The sequence below is a fragment of the Tachyglossus aculeatus genome, chromosome 4 (assembly GCF_015852505.1).
Source record: "Tachyglossus aculeatus isolate mTacAcu1 chromosome 4, mTacAcu1.pri, whole genome shotgun sequence".
NCBI classification, from domain to species: domain Eukaryota; kingdom Metazoa; phylum Chordata; class Mammalia; order Monotremata; family Tachyglossidae; genus Tachyglossus; species Tachyglossus aculeatus.
This window is the reverse complement of record NC_052069.1, coordinates 21,775,825-21,797,812: the sequence shown is the minus strand read 5'-3', so window position 1 is coordinate 21,797,812 and position 21,988 is coordinate 21,775,825. Positions and strand designations below refer to the sequence as shown.

The window sequence follows — 21,988 nt, the reverse complement described above, 5'->3', positions numbered from 1 at the left end:
TGTTAAATGCTTGGGTAGATGCAATCTAATCTGATCAGATCAGAAACAGTCCCTGGCCACACAGGACTCACAGTCCAAGGTGGTGGGAGAATAGACATTCAATGTCCTTTTTACAGATGAGGATCAATCAATCAATCAATGATATTTATTGAGCACTTACTAAGTGAAGAGCACTGTACAAAGTGCTTGGAAGAGTACAACATAGTTAATAATAACAATAATTATGGTACTTGCTAAGCACTTATTATGTACCAGGCACTGTTCTAAGCACTGAGATAGATACATGTTAATCAGGTTGGACACAGCCCCTGTCCCACATGGGGCTCACACTTTAATTCCCATATTACTGATCAGGTAACTGAGGCACAGAGAAGCAGCCTGGCTCAGTGGAAAGAGCCTGGGCTTTGGAGTCAAAGGTCGTGGGTTCAAATCCCAGCTCTGCCAATTGTCAGCAGTGTGACTTTGGGCAAGTCATTTCACTTTTCTGGGCCTCAGTTCCCTCATCTGGAAAATGGGGATGAAGCCTGTGAGCCCCCCTTGGGATAACCTCATCACCTGTAGCGCGGCTCAGTGGAAAGAGCACAGGCTTGGGAGTCAGAGGTCATGGGTTCGAATCCCGCCTCCCCCACATGTCTACTGTGTGACCTTGGGCAAGTCACTTCAATTCTTTGTGCCTGAGTTCCCTCATCTGTAAAATGGGGATTAAGACTGTGAGCCCCATATGGGACAACCTCATATCCTTGTGTTCCCCCCAGCGCTTAGAACAGTCCTTTGCACATAGTAAGCGCTTAACAAACACCAACATTATTATTATTATTGTAAATTCCCCAGCGCTTAGAACAGTGCTTTGCACATAGTAAGCGCTTAATAAATGCCATTATTATTATTAAGTGGCTTGCCAAAGTCACACAGCAGACATGAGGCAGAGCCAGGATTAGAACCCAGGTCCTCCTGACTCTCAGGTTCGTGCTCAGACACTTTTCCTGCCCGTAATGAGTTTACAGTCTAGAGGGGGAGACAGACATTAATATTAAATAAATAATTTATAATGTATAATTTAAAATATGTAATATTGTAAATAACTTCATACCCATCTTCCCTGCTAGACTGTAAGGGCACTGTGGGCAGGGATTGTGTCTTCTTTTATTAATAATAATAATCAAAATAACTGTGGTATTTGTTAAGTGCTTACTATGTGCCAGGCACTGTACTAAGCACTGGGGTGGAATCAATAAAAATGGGGTTGGACACAGACCCAATCCCACATGAGACTCCCAGTATTTTATTTTGTTAATATGTTTTGTTTTGTTGTCTATCTCCCCTTTCTAGACTGTGAGCCCGCTGTTGGGTAGGGACCGTCTCTACATGTTGCCAACTTGTACTTCCCAAGTGCTTAGTACAGTGCTCTGCACACAGTAAGCGCTCAATAAATACGATTGAATGAATGTATGAATGAATTCCTGTTTTACATCATCATCATCATCATCAATCGTATTTATTGAGTGCTTACTATGTGCAGAGCACTGTACTAAGCGCTTGGGAAGTACAAATTGGCAACATATAGAGACAGTCCCTACCCAACAGTGGGCTCACAGTCTAAAAGGGGGAGACAGAGAACAAAACCAAACATACTAACAAAATAAAATAGAATAGATATGTACAAATAAAATAGAGTAATAAATATGTACAAACATATATACATATATACAGGTATATACATCATTTTACAGATGAGGTGACTGAGTCACAGAGGAAATAAAGTGATTTTCTCAAGGTCACAGAGCAGACAAGTGGCAGAGCTGGGATTATAATGTAGATCTTTCTGTGCTGTATCCAGTAGGCCATAATGCTTCCCTTTTATCATACTCTCCCAAACGCTTAGTAAAGAGCTCTGCAAATAATGCATGTCAGTGTGGAAAGTAAGCTGGAAAGGGCCAGAACTCAGCTCTGCTGAGAAAAATGGAATGGCAGTTACAGCTGGAAAACTTTTTGCTGCAGTGACGTCCCGTTTGGCCGGCCCTCGCCCCATGTTGTCAGGGAGGGTCTGCAAGTGCCTGGATGGACTTGGCCTGCCAGCCCCTGCTCTATCTTGGCTGCTGGGGCCCACGGCCTCGCTTTTAACATGAATCCCCTGTCCCAGGCCCCAGGCTGTTATTCTAGGCCCCGGGATTTGAGCCTGGTGGGCCCATGGCGTCAGAAAGGATGGCCAAAGCAGTGGGAGCCAAAGTGAAGGCTCTACTCCTTACCCTCTTCTGGGCAACAGCTTGGGGCAACCTGTTCGGGCAACCCAGACCCTTCCTTGGTGGCAGATTGACCTGTGCTCACTTCGCCCTCACCTATGCCTACCCACTGTTGGGGCATTCGTTCATTCATTCATTTTTTCAATCATATTTATTGAGTGCTTATTGTGTGCAGAGCGCTGTACTAAGCAGTTGGGAGAGTATAATACAACAATTATAATCCCAGCTCTGCCACTTGTCTGCTCTGTGACCTTGGGAAAATCACTTTATTTCCTCTGTGACCCAGTTACCTCATCCGTAAAACAGGAATTCATTCATTCATTCACTCAATCGTATTTATTGAGCGCTTACTATGTGCAGAGCACTGTACTAAGCACTTGGGAAGTACAAGTTGGCAACATGTAGGGACGGTCCCTACCCAACAGTGGGCTCACAGTCTAGAAGGGGGAGACAGACAATAAAACAAAACATATTAACAAAATAAAATACTGGGAGCCTCATGTGGGACTGGGTCTGTGTCCAACCCCATTTTTATTGATTCCACCCCAGTGCTTAGTACAGTGCTTATACAATACAAACAGGCAATTCTCTGCCACAATGAGCTTACAGTATGGTCGGGGGGAGACACACATTAATATAAATGAACAAATTACAGAATTGTATGTAAGTGCTGTGAGGCTGGGAGAGGGGATAAACAAAGGGAGAAAGTCAGGGTGATGCAGAAGGGAGTGGGAGAAGAGGAAAGTGTGGTTTAGTCAGGGAAGGCCTCCTGGAGGTGATGTGCCCTCAATAAGGCTTTGAAGGTGGGGATTTGAGGAGGGATGGTGTTCCAGGAAAGAGGCAGGATGTGGACGAAGGGTTGGTGGCAAGATAGACGAGATCGAGGCCCAGTGAAAAGGTTAGCATTAAAGCAGCCAAGTGTGCTGGTTGGGTTGTAGTAGGAGAGTAGTGAGGTGACTGGGCCCCAGTTACCTCATCTGTAAAATGGGGATGAAGACTGTGAGCCCCCCATGGGACAACCTGATTGCCTTATATCCTCCCCAGCACTTAGAACAGTGCTTTGAACATAGTAAGCGCTTAATAAATGCTATCAAAAAAAATTAGGAGGGGGCAAGGTGACGGAGTGCTTTAAAGACAATAGTTAGGAGTTTTTGTTTGATGCAGAGATGGATGGGCGCCCACTGGAGTTTCTTGAGGAGTGGGGAAATGTGTCCTCAGTATTCACTAAAATCCTGGTTAGAAGTGTTTCAAAACATCCCCCCTCACAGGTAGCTATCTTCTAAATGCTACTGAGTGGTTGATGTCCCGTGTCTTTTCTAGGTCATGCTATCAGTCCTCAGTTGGGTTATTTCCACATATGGCTGTTCTTCTAATCCCTCCTCTCCCTACAAATACGACTTGTCATATTCATTCACTCAGTCGTATTTATTGAGTGCTTACTGTGTGCAGAGCACTGTACTTAGCTCTTGGGAAGTACAAGTCGGCAACATATAGAGACAGTCCCTACCCAACTACGGGCTCATATGTGATCCACTCTTAAAAATCTCTTAAGCCATGGCATGTTTTGGTGGCAAGAGCATGGGGCTTGAAGTCAGAGGACCTGAGTTCTAATCCAAGCTCCCCACTTTTCCTGCTGTATGACCTTGGGCAAGTCATTTGACTTCTCTGTACCTCAGTTTCCTCATGTGTAAAATGAGGATTCAATACCTTTTCTCCCTCCACCTTAAATGTGAACTTCACGTAGGACACGGACTGTGTCCATCCTGATTACCCCTTGGAGATTAGTACAGTGCTTGGCACATAGTAAGCACTTAACAAATACCATAACTGTTATAATTACTATTATTACTATGGGTTTCTCTCAGAAATGGCCGCAGTAAGAAGAAATGGATTTTGATGTTGAATTGCCGAAATGAATGACCTTCCATAATGAGCAGAGGGGGTTTATCAATAACACAACAATCCAGACCACATTTTCAAATTGTAATCAATTTACTGTAAGCAAATCTTTGGTTTGCTAGAGTTAAGCCAGCCTAGTTTGTAAGCAATAAACTTGCTTAACAGCGCTCTCCATAGAGCACATGCACCAGAAATAAAGAAGCAGCATGGCTCAGTGGAAAGAGCACGGGCTTTGGAGTCAGAGGTCATGCGTTCAAATCCCGGCCCTGCCAACTGTCAGCTGTGTGACTTTGGGCAAGTCACTTCACTTCTCTGGGCCTCAGTTACCTCGTTACCTCATCTGTAAAATGGGGATTAAGACTATAAGCCCCCCGTGGGACAACCTGATCACCTTGCAACCTCCCCAGCACCTAGAACAGTGCTTTGCACACAGTAGGTGCTTAATCAATCAATCAATCAATCAATGCTATTATTATTATTATTATTCTATTTAGCTGAAAAGACACTCAATCTGTGACTTGTAACCATGGTAAGCTAGAGAAGCAGCCTGGCCTAGTGCAAAGAGTGGGGCCCTGGGGAGTCGGACAGCCTGGGTTCTAATTCCAGTCCTGCCATTTGCCTGCTGGGTGACAGTGGGCAAGCCACTTCCCTTCTCTGGGCCTCAGCTTCCTCATCTGTAAAATGGGGAATACTTGGACTGTGAGCCCGCATGCAGCAGAGACTGTATCTCTAGACTGTAAGCACCTTGTGAGAAGAGATCTTGTCTACCAGCTCTGTTTTACCGAACTCTCCTGATCTTTTAGTAGAGTGCTTTGCACGCACAGTAGCTGCTCAAAATATACCACTGACAGACTGATTGATGGATTAACTTGTATCTCCCACAGTGCGTAGAAGAGTAACACACAGTGAGAAGCAGCATGGCTTAGTGGGAAGAGTACGGGCTTGGGAGTCAGAGGTCGTAGGTTCTAATCCCAGGTCCACCACTTATCAGCTGTGTGACTTTGGGCAAGTCAATCAATCAATCAATCAATCATATTTATTAAGCGCTTACTGTGTGCAGAGCACTGTACTAAGCGCTTGGGAAGTACAAGTCGGCAACATATAGAGATGGCCCCTACCCAACAGTGGGCTCACAGTCTAGAAGGGGGAGACAGAGACCAAAACCAAACATATTAACAAAATAAAATAAATAGAATAGATATGTACAAGTAAAATAGAGTAATAAATAAGTACAAACATATATACATATGTACAGGTGCTGTGGGGAAGGGAAGGAGGTTAGACAGAGAGGATGGAGAGGGGGATGAGGGGAAGAGGAAGGAGGGGGCTCAGTCTGGGAAGGCGTCCTGGAGGAGGTGAGCTCTCAGTAGGGCCTTGAAGGTAGGAAGAGAGCTAGCCTGGCAGATGTTGGGAGGGAGGGCATTCCAGGCCAGGGGGATGTCGTGGGCCGGGGGTCGATGGCGGGACAGGTGAGAATGAGGCACGGTGAGGAGATTAGCGGCAGAGGAGCGGAGGGTGCGGGCTGGGCTGTAGGAGGAGAGAAGGGAGGTGAGGTAGGACGGGGTGAGGCCTTGAAGCTGAGGGTGAGGAGTTTCTGCCTGATGCTTAGAAGTCACTTACCTTATCTGTGCCTCAGTTACCTCATCTGGAAAATGGGGATTAAGACTGTGAGCCCCATGTGGGACAACTTGATTACCTTGTATCTACCTCAGTGCTTAGAACAGTGCTGGGCACATAGTAAGTGCTTAACAAATACCATAATTATTATTATTATTCTCTGTGCCTCAATTACTTCATTTGTAAAACGGGGATTAAGACTGTGAGCCCTACGTGGGAAACCTGATTACTTTGTATCTACTCCAATGCTTGGCATATAGCAAGCACTTAACAAATACCATCATTATTATAGTAAGCACTTATCGAATACCATTATTATTATTTTTATTATTCTTAAGCAGGAAGAATCACCCTGATTACTCCCTGAATCCTCCACAAACCGCATGATGCTACCCAAGCTGATCTCTCTTGCAGAACCAGTCCTCTGTCCAAATGGCAGCCTATGTCCGGCCACACTTTACCAGTGTGCTGCAGTCTTCTCTCAGAACCTGAAAAGACAATTCTGGACCCACTGGGGTTGTTCAGGTGAAGGTTCCTGCAATAATACAACTGCTTTTGTTCTTTTCTTGTTATTCTTCCTCCTTATTGTCCTGGATAATAATCCAGGATCTGTTAAACCCATTCATCCGGCACAGCGAAGAAAGCGGAGCAGGTTGTCGTTGGGCGGGAGGTCTAGGCAACTGGGTGAAGGACTTGCTGTGAGTGGACTCATCTTCCCATCCATTTGAGTGGAATCCTCGGGAGGTTGGATGAGCTAAAATGAGGCTGCTCCAGACTCACTCCTGATAGCCCCAATCCAACGCCACAGTGAATTGACCCTTAAGGGAGGGAGTCAGGGGCCCTTTATCCTCCTGTTTGTCCCAAACAAGCATTTTGTGCAAAGTAGGCTTAGGTGACGAAACCCTAGCCTAGTTGAAAGAGCATGGGCTCGGAGTCAGAAGACCCAGGTTCTGGCACAGTTCTTCTACTGGCTTGTTGCGTGACTTTGGGCAAATCACTTATCTGTTCTGGGCCTCAGTTTCTTCATCTGTAAAATGGGGATAAGATATCTGTTCTCGCTCTTTCTTCAACTGTGCGTCCAGTGGGGCATAGGGACCACATGATCTGATTATTCTGTAGAACTAGGTAGATAGAGAGTAAGGCTTAAAAATGCCATAATTATCAGGGAATTGCTTTAGAACATCCAGAGTCATCATGATTCTTGAGGCTTGGGTGATCCTCGGTACTTAGATTTCTGAGTTGACCAAAGGATGCTTGCTAGTCCATGAATTGGAACCTCTCCAAAATGTTTGGCTCTCTCTGTAATCCCATTTAAATTATACCAATACTTTGCTGGTAGGAGGCAGAGGGGAGGGATAGAGGGTCCTGGTTTGGCCCGGCATTCTCTAGGAAGGAATTTCCCAAAATGGATCTGTCTCCCTCCTATGGAGATGCACGGAGGGGCAGTAATGTGGCCTTGTGGAAAAAGCACGGGCCAGGGGATCAGAGGACCTGGATTCTAATCCTTGTTCCACCCCTTGCCTGCTGTGTGACCTTGAGCAAGTCTCTTAACTTCTCTGTGCCTCAATTTCCTCATCTGTAAAATGGGGATAAAATACTTGTTCTCCCATCCTCTTGGACTGTGAACCCCATTCGGGACAGAGACTGTGTTCTGTCTGCTTATAGTGTATCAAATCCCAGTGTTTAGTACAGTGCTTGGAACTGTATAATTATTACTATTATTATCTGCCAGATTCAGAGTTGGACAGCGAACATTGCCCGGCACTGACATCAATGTGCCTTGTGGCACCAAGGGAGGACAGAGATTATTTAGATCTCACTCCCTACCTTGTACACAAGGTCTCCACCACACATATGGCTGGTTGGTCCTTCGGGGAGCTCAGACGGTGTTTGACAGAGAGGTTAAGCAGTCCTGAACAAAGAGCTTTGGCATATTTCTTATCTAATGCTAATCCACTGGCTAAATCACTGTCTATTCTAATTACCAACATTCTGTTGATTAACATCTCCATCATCTACTTAGCAGCCGAGCAATGTGAAATGATGCTTCATTTTCTCCAAATTAGCACAGGTCTCAGAAATCAAATGTTCCACAAACATGCAAACCAGCATGCAGATCCCAAGGCTGTTTTTCCCATCGACTATATAGTGCTAATTAAACCAACACGTTCAACTTATGGGTCGTCCAGAAGAGCAGGAAGGTGGACACCTTCACAGAGACGTTCCACCTGGAAACTCCCTCTGCTTTTGGGGTGATGTCCCAGCTCCTTTGCCACAAAACCTGGAAGTTCCCTACTGATTACTGAAGAAGCGAGAGAGCATTCTTGGTTTTAGGACCACAGAGGTACAATGGATTTAGGAAAATGTCTCTTATTCTCTCATTCCACACGGCAGTTTTAACAAAGTCAGGAGTTTGTTTGTTTTTTTAAATCTTACTGAAGAGCTAATTAACCAAGTCACTCATGCTGTTGAATGGCCAGTAAAATGACCTCTCTGACCAGGCTGGGCATCGGGGTTGAAATTGGCCATCTCAGTGTACACATCAGAGTGCAATATCACAGTCAAGAAACACTATGTAAATAAAAAAAATTGAATAAGGCTCAAATGGATCAATCAGTTATGCACCTTCTGTAGATTAGAAATTAGGCACACCAATTAAGTGATAACTCAAATATTTTCCAGCCTGTAAAGTACTTGAACAGTTACTGATTGATGAGAACATTGAAATGTCTTCTCTGTAGTGTTACAGAAATGAAATTCTATTGCACAAGTTTAATTAAAACATATTAGAGAGTCATTGAGTCATATTCAGTTCAACTAAAAATCACTGAAATGCTAAAATGCATAACTGCTGTTGCACTTTAAAACCGATCATATTAATCAGAGAAGATGAGTTAAGGGCAGTGATTAAAAGCATTAAGGAAACTTTACACTGACTAGGCCTTTTAGTAAAAAAAATAGAAAAACCCCCCCATCAAAGTATTTACAGCTAAATTTCAGCCAACAGGAAACTTGCCGCCCCTTAATTTATAAATTTCCAATTGAACTGGTAACATTCAAATGACATGTTTATAATTGAATTTACCTACTACCAGATCAAACCTATTAGCAGTATAGATACATTCATTCCAGGGGGTGATATTCTCTCTTAGCAGAATCACATTCAGAACAGAAAATTTAAAATGTCCAACATTTGTGATGGAACTGAATTACAATATTATATGCCAAGTGGAGAATCGTTAAATGAAGTCACGTTGACATCAAGAGGGAAAGAGAAGCCTAGTGCCCTATGGGAAAGAGAATGAGCCTGGGAGCCAGAGGATCTGGGTTCTAATTCCAGCTCTGCCTCTTGTCTGCTGTGTGACTTTGGACAATCACTTAACTTCTCTGAACCTCAGTTACCTCATCTGTAAAGTGGGAATTAAGACTGTGAGCCCTGTGTGGGAGAGGAAATGTGTCGAGCCCAATCATCCTCTATCTACCCCAGTGCTTAGTAGAGTGCCGGGCACACTGTAAGCACTTAACTAATATCTAAAAAGCAAAAACAATCAATCAATCGTATTTATTGAGCGCTTACTGTGTGCAGAGCACTGTACTAAGCGCTTGGGAAGTACAAAAAACAAATGAAAAAAAAAAAAAAACAGGGACTGTGTCTGTCTCCACCTTCTAGACTGTGAGCCCATTGTTGGTTAGGGACTGTCTCTATATGTTGCCGACTTGTACTTCCCAAGCGCTTAGTACAGTGCTCTGCACATAGTAAGCACTCAGTAAATACTATTGAATGAATGAATGAAGATTTTACTTAGAAATGAGCTTCAGCTTTAATGAAAGAAAGTGCAATGTAATCTGGATTCACAATGTTGGGAAAGTATGAGTTTTTTTGGAAATATTAAACTTTGCCAATTGGAGCGAGAAAAAAAAACCCATTATTCGTTTGCTACTTGGGGCCAGAATTCCTGCAATAACTCAAATACAATATTTGCACAGAATGTTCCAGAACACAGGCTCCTAGCTTCCAGAATGGCTCCTCCATCCTTTTCAGCAGTCACTCTACCAAAAAGATAAAAAAAAAAAGGTGGCAGGACCTCAAGTCGTCCATTCTTTTGTCTGTCTCTCTGTCTGTCGGCTGACAGGGAAGGGAGACATCGACTTTAAGCAATCACGCAGGCTCTTCCTCAACCTATAGATAACTGAGGGAATACCACAGGAACTTGAGAAGCAGCACAGCCTAATGCATAGAGCATAGGCCTGGGAGCCTGAGGACCTGAGTTCTAATTCCGACTCTGTCACTTGCCTGCTATGTGACCATGGGCAATTCACTTGGCTTCTCTGGGCCTTTGTTCTCTCATCTGCGAAATGGGCATTCGGTGCCTGGGCTCCCTCTTATTTGGACTACGGGCCCTTTGTGGAACTTGGATTTCTTAGTACAGTGCTTGGCACATAGTACATGCTTCACAAATACCACAATCATTAATAATTAAAGAAATCAGTATTATCACCATCTTCAACAAGAGGCGAAAAGTCAGATTGTGGCAACTATACTGGCTATTTCCCCTATACCTAATCTATTTTAGAATCGGTATCCCCTTGTAGACTGTAAACCCTTTGTGAGTAGGGATCACATCTACTCTGTTGTACTGTATTTTCCGAAGCGCTTAGTACAGTGCTCTGCATGCAGTAAGCGTTCAATAAATACGATTGAATGAATGTCCATTACACAAGTGATCCATTTCCCCCCTTATGTACTTCTGAAGAGAGTTGATGCCAGCAGGAAGTCAGCAGAGATTGTCAGGTGTTAGATTGCAAGCTCTTTATGTACAAGGATCATGTCTTCTACATGTCCTGTGCTCTCTCCTAAATACTATTCGATTGAGCAGAGGAACAGGTAAAATAGGTGTTGGATGGATGCATGGTGACACATTTGGAGGATGGATAAATGTCGCTCCCATTTCTTCAGCTTCTCCATAAACACAAGAGGATCATCTGTCAAACAATCAATCAATCAATGGCATCTATTTAGTGCTTACTTTGGGCACAGCACTGTACTATCACTCGGGACAGTACCATACAATATTGTTGAAAGAGATGACTGCTGCCCTCAAGGTGTTTATGGTCTAGAAGGGGAGACAGGCATTAAGACAAATGACAGAAAAGGGAAATGGGAGAACATACTGCATGTACGTAAGTGCTCTGAGGCTGGGGTGAATATCAACTCCATAAGGGGTATAGAACCAAATGTAGATCCTATGCAATGCAGAAGGGAGGGCAAATAGTACAGTGCTAGAGCTTAGTACAGCACCTGGGACATAGTAAGCACTTAATAAATACCATTAAAAAATAGGGGAGATGAGGTTTAGGGTAAGTCTCTTAGGGGAGATGTGATTTTAGTAGGGCTTTGAAGGTGGGGAGAGTAGTGGTCTGTTGGGCATGAACGGAGAGGGAGTTTCAGGAAAGAAGGAGGAAGGGGGAAGTGGTGAGAGAGATAAGATCAAGGTTCAATGAATAGGTTGGCATTAGAGGAGCGAAGTGTTCCCATTTGGTTTTACTAGAAGATCAGGGAGGTAAGGCAGGGGGTGAGGAGTTCCTATGTGATGTGGAGGTTTTTGAGAAGCGAGGAGATGTGGACTAAATGCTGTTTTAGAAGAGCCATCTGGTAGCAGAGTGCAGTATGAGATAGAGAGGGGTGAGACAGGAGACAAAGAGGTCAGCGAGGAGGTTGAAGCAATAGTTAAGTTGGGAGATGATAAGTGCTTGGATCAGCATGGTAGCAAGCTGGTTGGAGGAGAAGGGAAAGATTATACAGATGGGGCACTTTTACAGACGAGGTAGCTGAAGCACAGAGAAGTGGAATGACTTGTCGAAGTCACATAGCAGGCAAATCATGGAGCCAGGATTAGAGCGCAAGTCCTTCTGACTCCCAGGCTGAGGCTCTTAATACTAAGTCATGCCCAGCTTTTTTTTCCCCAAAATCCAGTATTATTATAGCTTTCATTTCAACTCAAAATATTTATCATAACAATATTACAAACGTTTATATTACTCAGTTTTTTCAGCAATTTAGTGGAATTTGACCTCTAGCTAAGGAGCATCTAAGGATATGTGCAGTTTATTAAATGGAAGAATGAAACACATTATTTTATCAATGCTTTAACTGTCCTTGTGCAACACAGCAAAAACCGGAAACTTTTTCAGCAATTAAAATAGTTAGTAAGAAAGTCACGTCTTACCTTGTCAGAAGGTTTAAATGGATTTCCTTGACCACTTATTCCACCACTGATGCTAAATCCAAGCCCAGGATTCTTTTCTATTCGCACGCAAAACTATGTGAAAAGAGGGAAAAAGGTCATCAAATAGCCAAATGAAAGTAAAGTATCATCAAATCAAGTGCTTCTTTCTTGACAAATTTATAGGAAGCTTTTAGAAGTCAGAGTATGTTGACTTTCTACTTCCTAATTTCCAAATAAGTGTACTGCACTTAGTGGGCAATCAGTGCTAGAATTAATAAAAATAATCATTAATAATTATGGTGTTTGTTAAGTGCTATGTTCCAAGCACTGTACTAAGTGCTGGGTAGATACAAGACATTCAGGTTGGATACCATCCTATTCCACATGGGGCTCACAGTTTGAGTAGGAGGGAGTAGGATTGAATCCCCATTTTACAGATGAGGAAACTGAGGCACAGGGAAGTTAAGTGACTTACCCAAAGTCACACAGCAGGCAAGTTGCAGAACTAGGATTAGAACCCAGGTCCTCTGACTCCCAGCTCCCTGCTCTTTCCACTAGGCAACGTTGCTTGCTAGATGGAACTGGGACCATAGGGATTGAAGGTGTACGAAGCCTATTCCAGTAACCCTTTCTCTTCTAGGGACCGTATTTTCCAGAATCCCCTGGAACTGGACCCTTTGAGGAGGAGTGGGCAGGCTAATAGTCATTATGGGAGAATCCCACTACTCAGTGGTTAAGGCAGAGCTTTCCTTTCCTGTTCCTCATTTGAGTTGTCTTGCTTCCTCCACATGGCTGCTATTGAGGACCAAACACTAAGCTCCAGCCAAGAAAGGTTTCTCTTGATTATTGAGGCTTCAAAGCATTACGGGAAATAACCAGCTCCTTGGGCATAGGGCTCCAGCCAAAGGAAATACAGGCAGAGATCCAGGAATCTAGGAAAGAGTCCAAGATGGGAGCACAGAAGGACCCTGGGAAAAGGCTACCACTCCTTTTAGGAATGTTGACCTTGCTTCTGGGAGGTAGAACTATCCTGGATGTGACTTGCACTGGGGAAGTGACTGTTGTTTTTGGGTTGAAGATTTCCAGAGGAAGGCTAATTTACCAGGACACAGCAAGCCTGTTAACCTATTTTTAATTTCCACATTTTTTCAGTTTCCAGTTTTTGAAAACTGAGCTAACTGTTTTGGTCAAAATTAACTGGGGATGCTTCAAACTGATGGTTCTAAATAGTGCTGGTTTTGTGCAGTGGTTGAGAATAAAGTCAATAATAAAAATATAATGGCCTGAGATAACCAGAAGGAACATTCTGGCTTCTTCCAAAGGACCCAATATGCTACAAGAACTTAATTCTGGCTGATGACAGGTTTTTCTTTTCGCTTTTTTTTAAAAAAAAAAAAACAGAAGGTGAGGGGAAAAGCCTTAAGGCACAGCTGGAAGATTGAAGACAACCTGAATCTTCTTCATTGCACCCAGATGATCTACAATTAAATCCAAAATTTGGGTTATTTTTCCAGATTGAAAATATTCTGCTTGGCCCTTCTCCAAAGAAGCAAAAGACCAAATAATGAGAAAAAGAGTAATTTTGTTTTAGTGTTTTTTTCCCTTGAACTGATAAACACAGATACCCTAGAGGAAATGAGCAGAATGAAAATCTGGGATTTTTCCACATGATTCCCATTTTCATTCTGCTTTCAGGTCATGGTTCTATCTCTTCCGTTCATTTTGAGCTTTATTCGGTCGGTAGCCTGGATAATACAAGTTGTTTTAAGAGAAAATTTGAATTATATGTATGGAGATAAATAGCCATATATTGTATTTTTTTAATGATACTTGTTAAACACTTACTATGAGACAGGCACTGTACTAAGAACTGGGGTAGATACAAGATAATTGGTCAGACACAGTCCCTGAACCACTTACAGTCTTAATCCCTATTTTACAGATGAGGTGACTGAGGCTCAGAGAAGTGAAGTGACTTGCCCAAGGTCACTCAGCAGACAAGTGGCAGAGCCAGGATTAGAATCTAGGTCTTTCTGATTCCCAGGCTCATGCGCTATCCATTAGGCAACGAGACTTTCCTAGCCAAATAGCTGAGAGATAAAACTCCAGACATGGATTGGCAGTGATGATGGGAGTGAAATGAAACTCTTCCCTACATGCGGAGCCTTCTTGGAGTAATAATGCTATTTCTTGGTCCCGCAGACCTACTCAATGTAGTGCACTGTACTAAGTGCCCTCATTCATTCATTCAATCATATTTATTGAGCACTTCCTGAGTGCAAAACACGGTACCAAGCACCTGGGAGAGTATAATCTGACACTAAAAGGTCACATTCCCTGTCCGTCTTTGGATGCCTTGACTTCTTTGGGTTGGTTCTACTTTATTGTTTGGGAAGATGGGTCTCCAGGTTAACTTCTCTTTACACAAAAATACCAACATTTCCAAACTTGCTTCTAAAAATCCCCAGCTCACAAAGCAAATTATTTGCAAACTAGCTTGTGGTTCATTTATACAACTGATCTGAAACACCTCATTACCTGATGAAAACACATCCCCTTAATTAAACTATGGGGATATCCACAAGCGGAAGATTGCAAAATTGTTTTCTCATTAGGCCGGTATTACGCAGAAACCCATCTTGTGTGATGGCATGTTATTTTCTCAGAGGACTTCTTTCTCTTTTCCACTTTCAGAACATTTGTGATGTCTCTGTAACTAGTTTTCAAAAATCTTTAGTGCTGGGGAAACTCTACTTGTTTTGCAAGACGTCCATGGTTCCCATTTATACTGTTCAATTCCCCTCTCTCGCCTCCTCATCGATAATAATACTGACAAATTAATGATCATATTAGTACTTGTTAAGCACTTCCCATGTGCCAAACACTGTACTAAGCACTGGGATAGGTACAAGATAATCAGGCCCCACATGGGGCTCACATGGGGCTCATGGTTTAAGTAGGAGGGAGAACATGTATTGATTCCCTCTTCTGCAGATGAGGGAACTGAGGCACTGAGAAGTGAAGTGACTTGTCCAAGGCCACCCAGCAGGTATGTGGCAGAGCCCAGGCCCATGCTCTTTCCAGACAATCAATCAATCAATTGGTCATATTTGTTGAGTGCTTACTGTGTGTAGAGCACTGTACTAAATTAGCGCTTGGGAGAGTAGGTCATGCTACTTTTCTCATTCATTCAATCATATTTACTGAGCACTTACTATGCGCAGAGCACTGTACTAAGCACTTGGGAAGTACAAGTTGGCAACATATAGAGACGGTCCCTACCCAACAACGGGCTCACAGTCTCTCGTTCTCTGTATCTGAAACCTGAGGGAGTTCATGAATCTTCCTGCAGCAAATACTCCCAGGGCTCTCCCTTAGATGCAGATTTCCATGAAAATTAAACTGGAAGGCAATAGACCTGAGGGGCAGAGTGTATTCCACTCTTCATTAGTGCCTGAATCTTATTAGGCCCATCCTGATTTCTGTGCATATTTCATGGCAGATTTGTTATTCTCACATGTGGTAAAAATATGGAATGCAGACAAGAGGTGCCTTCTGAAGCCTAATTCCAGTCATTAGGAACATGTTTTGAGGTGATGTCATTGGTCGGAGCCTGGATTGTTAACCCATTTCACAGAACTTCTCTTGCTGTTTGTCAGAGGGACATTCACAAGCCTGACGGGCAGGCGCAGATGCCAGTTATCCACTGGACAAAGAGGGCATAGGTCCAGGTATGGCCATCCACCAGGGCCCCGCACCATCCCCTCTTCTCCCACAGGCTCAGAGGGGTCAGGAAATGTGGGCTCCCTGAATGGCGGAGCCGGCAAGCATTTCTCCCCACATATTCATCTTCATTATCTTCTCTGGCACTCTCGCAAATGTCAGTGGAGGGAATCTGAGCCTATGGGCTGCTCTGATCCTTGTGAAGATGGCAAACTCTCCTAACTGGGAGTGGACAAATCTGCCAATCAATTGCGGATCCCACGGAGGGCCTTTGGATTGGTTATCTCTCTACCATCCCTCAGAAGGTAGTCCGAGGAGTTATTTCATTTCCCCGTTTCAGTTCACTAGAGGTTAGGACTGTAAGTTTGTGTGGGAAAGGAGCATATCTACCAACTCTCTTATACTGGACTCTCCTGAGCGCTTAGCACAGTGATCTCCTGACAGTAAGAGATCAATAAGTGCTATTTATTGATTGATTGAAAAAGTCTGTTACCAAGGAGCTTTTTGTTGACTACCTTTTCTCCCCTCAAAACTTTCTTTGGTGTCCCTGCCACTCCCCATTATGGCTTCTTCCCATCCCAAACTTATCTCCTCACCACACTACCTAACAGCCACTAGTGTCACCTTTCCTTCCTTCTTCTGTGTTCCTCGTTCCTTGCCCTTAGTGTGCTCCAGTAACCATCACAACCTCCAACGCCACTGCCTTCCCCCTCATCACCTATTCCTACTGGTTCATATTCAAAGACTCTCCTCTTTGGCTGCTGCCAGCTGCTGACATGCTGAAGCAGCATGGCTTAGAGACAAAAGCACAGCCTTGGGAGTCAGAGGATGTGGGTTCTAATCCTGGCTCCGCCTCTTGTCTGCTGTGTGACCTTAGACAAGTCACTTCACTTCTCGGTACCTCAGTTACCTCATCCATAAAATGGGGATTAAGACTGTGAGCCCCAACTGGGACAACCTGATTACCCTGTATCTATCCTGGTGCTCATAACAGTGTTAGGCACATAGTAAGCACTTAACAAATACCATCATTATTATTATTATTCAATGGCTCAGTGGGGCTTAGAGGCCCAGCCTCAATGAGCCAGGCTTGTTTCTGAGTTCCTTACAGCAAACAAGTTCCCACTCCTTCTTCCCATCTGGCTGGGGGGTCAGACCATCGTTAATCTCAGAGATCTCTTGAAAGAACTGGACATGACTGAATGAACCAAAATTGTTTTCTGACTTTCTCTCCAAGATTCATGGCTGGGAGCTCTATGGACATTGCCAATGGGTCTATTTCCCCTCAAATTCAATGTCTTCAGTTCCCTCACTAATGCAATTTTTTAAACTCATTTAAATCTCCATCACGGAGACACTTTACCTTTTTCTCAATGTGATTCGCCCATTTGCTTCTAAGGCAACTTCTCCCTGGGATAGTTGGGATTTTGTTCCTAGTACCACGCATGAATGGCGACCCACATTATCTCTCAATCAGTCTTCCATCCCTACGTGACCAGAAGGCTGAGGGTAGCTCTGGTATCTGGATCTCCTCATGTAACTCCTCTGTCACATATTCCTCATGAGCCATAAGCAAGTGCCTTTACTTTGTTTTTCTAGTTACCTAGGAAAGTAGGGACAATACCGCCTAGTGATATTTGAAGCACTGAGCTAGGTTATTGAACTAAAGAGAATAGAAAGTACTGCAGTGCCTTCAACGCCTTTCCCAGTTTCTTTCCCAATTACTTCCTCTCACCATGCTCCGTCTTCCCTTTCACTCATCCTTCAACCGATCTCATCACTCCTCCCTCCCTGTAGATGATGGTTGAACTGGGGTGTGTGTGTACGTGTGTAGGGAAAAAAGGTGAATTGAGCTGGGGGGTTCACTATCTAGGGCTTATTCTGCTTATTTGCGAGGTGTTTTTTTTTGTCTGCCTTCCCCATTAGATTATAAACAGAGAATGTGTCCATGTTCTGCCTGGATTTTCCCAAATGCTCAGTACAACGCATTGCACCCACAGTGACCTCAGTAAATACCATTTCTACAACTTCTAGGGATTGACTCTAATTGAAGATTGAAGTGGCCAGAGTCCTAGATAACTCAAACTGTTGGGGGAATTGGAGGGGAGGTAACATCTCCACTAAAATGATCTTTCTTGATTGTACACCCCCGGTGGGATAGGAATCCTGTCTGCTCTAATCACATCTACCACAGCACTTAGCAAAGTGCTTTGGCACCTAATACCTTCTTAATAAACAAATATCATTAAAAAAAGGAAAGAGGATGTATATGTTTTAGCTAGGAGGGACTCCTTTCTTTATGAGTACTCTGTCAACAACTTTGGCTTTCATGCTGTCTCTCTCCAACAGCATTTTTGTGGTAACTTTTTTCATGAGGAGGTTTTGTCCTTTTTCACGCTTTTGACAATTTCCTTTCATGTGTCTCCAGAACTGCTTATGACGATGGAGTGTTGACTTTTAGAAGGCTGAATCCCATGTTAAAATTTTCAAATATCTAACTGATCTTTGACCTTTAAATAACTGCATTTCACTCATCCTTTTTGTTCAGATCATCTGTTAACCATTTTTTCCACCATTAAAGATTCTAAAGTTTGCACTTTACTCATTGCTTTATTTTGCCATCACCAGAACAGTAACTTTTTAGGGCAGCATCGTCTGTCTGGCTCATCTTTGTTCTCTACTTGGTTTCTGGGAATCTGGGTTTTCAAAGGGGAAAAATACAAGGAACTCCAGTAGCCTATAAGAAAAATAATACAATAATGCCTAAACCTGCCTGAGGTTGCTTATCCTGATTTTTCATCCAAGAGAAACATTTTATGATTGGAACAAAATTTGGGCAACAGAAACAGAATATAAAGCAGGCACCCAAAATTGAACCCTAAGGATGTGTGCTTGATGGCATTAATATTCTACATTTACACTGGGAAGGAACAAACCTTCTGTACTGAATTAGGGAGCTAGGGATTTTGGGGATTTCAACAATTTCCTCCTTTTTCCTCTTCATCTTCAGTGCCCCCACCCATCTTCACTGTGTTTCCATTTCCTTCTCCCACCTCCCCAGTCTGCCTTTCCCTGCTTTCGTCACCAGGCCGTAAGCTGCTCAAAGGCAGGACAGTGTCTTCTGCCTCTAACTTTGCTCTGAAACTTGCTGTGTGGCCACTGGCAAGCCACTTAACCTCTCTGGGCCTCAGTTTCCTCATCTATGAAATACCTGCATATATATGTATAAATACCTTATACATCTATAAATACCCACTTAGACTTTGAGTCAGTTGTGGGACAAAGACTGTGCCCAACCTGACTGCTTAACACGGTGCTCTGAAAACAGTAAATGTTCAATAAATAAGACTGATTGATTGCTGGAATGACAGTGTGAGCAGTGGGCCCTTGTGTAGCAATGAGCAGTTGTGCAAACGTGTGTGAAGTAGGAAAGGCTGAGTTCAACAGCACAAGTCTGCACCTACTCAGCACTCCCATCTAGACTGCAAACTTGTTGTGGACAAGGAATGTGTCTGTTATATTGTTATACTGAACTCTTCCAAGCGCTTAGTACTGAGTGCTCTGCATACAGTAAGCACCTAATAAATATGATTACCTGACTGACTGAGTCCAATTAGTGAGAACTGGGTATGTTTCCAAGAGTATTTGTAGTCAGCACTGCCATTTCTTTAAGACACTAAACTGTAAAAGTGAATTCCTTGGGTTATTTGAGAAAGGTGCCTTTGCGTAGCAAAATTTTTAAGGAGCCTTTAGACACCCTTCTACAATCCTTAATTGCTAGCTCAGATTCCCCAGGGAAAGGCCTGATTAGAGGTATCAGGCCAGGCTGTGCCCCAAAGACAAATGGCCTCACCGGAATGATCAGATCTGAAGAGAAAATTGTCCACCTCGGGGTCCCTCATTCTTAAAGGGCTTTCATTACTCCAAATGCTTTCCTACCAATTAGCTCATTTCTCCTTACAACACCCCTTTGAGGGAGGAAGAGGATCCAGGAGCCATTAACAACAATTAACAATTTCAGACTGTGAGCCCACTGTTGGGTAGGGACTGTCTCTATATGTTGCCAACTTGTACTTCCCAAGCGCTTAGTACAGTGCTCTCCACACAGCAAGCGCTCAATAAATACGATTGATGATGATTAACAACAGGCCGCAACATTTAGGAAGGCTGGCGGACTGTGGAAAGAAAGGCACAGAGACATGCGGGGGTAACAGGAACCATCATCCTCATAGGATTGGCACCACAGGAAGGCCACAGAGACTTTTTTATGGTATCTGTTAAGCACTTGTTATATGTCAAGCCCTGTTCTAAGCGCTGGGGTAAATACAAGTTAGTCAGGGCAGATATAGTCCCTGCCTGACATGGGGCCCACAGTCAAAGTAGGAGGGAGAACAGGTATTGGATCCCCATTTTAGGAGGAAACTGAGGCACACTGAAGAGACTTGCCCAGGGTCACCCAGTGGGCAAGTGGCAGAGCTGGGAATAGAACTCAGGTCCTCTCCTCTTCTTTCTCACTCCCCTTTTTCCTCTCTCTCTCCTCTCATATTCCTCCTCCCTGGGTTCTTCTTCTTCTCTCCCTCTTCCTTTTATCCCTTTATGCCCTCACATTTTCTTCTTTTCCCCTCACCTTCAACGTTCCTTCTCCTTCTACCCCACACTCAGAAGAAAAAGTTGGGCACCCCTGGGTGGGGCCAACAATGGCGTAGTGGATAAAACAGTGGCCTAGGAGTCAGAGGGTCATGGGTGCTAACCCCAGCTCTGCCACTTGTCTGATGTGTGACCCTGGGCAAGTCACTTCACTTCCCTAGGCCTCAGTCACCTCATCGGTACAATGGGGATTGAGACTGGAGCCCTATGTGGGCAAAAGACTTTGTTCAACCTGATTTGCTTGTATCCACCCCAGCACTTGGTACAGTGCTTGGCACATAGTAAGTGCTTAACAAACACCATAATTATCATTATCTTCATTATTATGAAGGGCAGATGTTAGATAGTTTCTGCAAGCACCTGTTGGAGACAGAATACTGGGCTGGATTATTTTATTTGTTGTTGATGATGATGATGTTATTTGTTAAGCACTTACTATGTGTCAAGCACTGTTCTAAGCGCTGGGGTAGATACAAGTTAATCCTGTTGGTCACAGTCCCTGCCTCACATGGGGCTCGCAGTCTTAATGCCCAGTTTACAGATTAGGTAACTGAGGCACAGAGAAGTGATTCGCCCAAGGTCACACAGCAGAAAAGTGGCAGAACCGGGATTAAAAGCTAGGTCCTTCTGACTCCCAAGCCCACGGTCTTTTTCCTCTAGGCTAGGCAGCTAAAGGTTATGCCTTTAGTGTGATCTTGAAAACCGTTACTCTGAAAGCCAGTCATTAAGACTGGGCCTAATAAAATCCAGCATTTTCAAGCACTTAGTACAGTGCTCTGCACATAGTAAGCGCTCAATACGATTGATTGATTGATTTTAGATAGGGACTCCGTGTAAAGCGGGGTTAGCTAGGCTTGAGAACAAAGTGGTCATTACTTTAGATTTAGTGTACAACCCTGAGTTGTTTATGAAGGCATAAGCTGCCAGAAGCCCCAAGCGTGGCTCTGAGGAAAGAGCCCGGGCTTGGGAGTCAGAGGTCATGGCTCCACCACTTGTCAGCTGTGTGACTTTGGCCAAGTCACTTCACTTCTCTGTGCATCAGTTCCCTCATCTGGAAAATGGGGATTAAGACTGTGAGCCCCGCATGGGACAACCTGATTACCTTGTATCCCCCCCAGACCTTAGAACAGTGCTTGGGACATAGTAAGCACTTAAAAAATGTGAGCCTGCTGTTGGGTAGGGACCATCTCTATATGTTGCCAACTTGTACTTCCCAAGGGCTTAATACAGTGCTTTGCACACAGTAAGTGCTCAATAAATACAACTGAATGAATGAATGAACAAATGCCATTATTATTACTATTATTATTATTATTTGGGTAGGGCCAGTCCAAGGACACCTAAAAAGAGAGATGGCTAACTTCCCTTCTGTTGCCTGTTTCCAGTTCGTTCACAATTGAGTGAGTGAGACTCTCACTTTCATTCATTCATTCAATCGTATTTATTGAGCGCTTACTGTGTGCAGTGTAGAAAATATGATTTGGCAATACCAGGGTGGAGTAATGCAGTTCCAGCTGCAGATTGTGAAAGAGTGGGGAAGCATAAAATGAGTCTCAGCTATGTGGAGTCCACACACACTGAAACATACACAGAATGTCACACTGGGAGTTAGAAGGACCTGGGTTCTAATTCTGC

General features: G+C 43.7%; 1 protein-coding gene across 2 annotated transcripts in view; it reads right to left on the bottom strand.

Annotated features, from left to right (window-relative positions):
• Positions 1–21,988, bottom strand: part of LRRC7 (leucine rich repeat containing 7) — a 439,503-nt gene that overhangs the window by 51,715 nt on the left and 365,800 nt on the right. For both annotated transcript variants that reach the window (XM_038744743.1, XM_038744744.1), the window contains one exon: positions 11,984–12,076. In XM_038744743.1, coding sequence (XP_038600671.1) covers positions 11,984–12,076 — 93 coding nt within the window. The remainder of the gene's footprint in view (positions 1–11,983; positions 12,077–21,988) is intronic.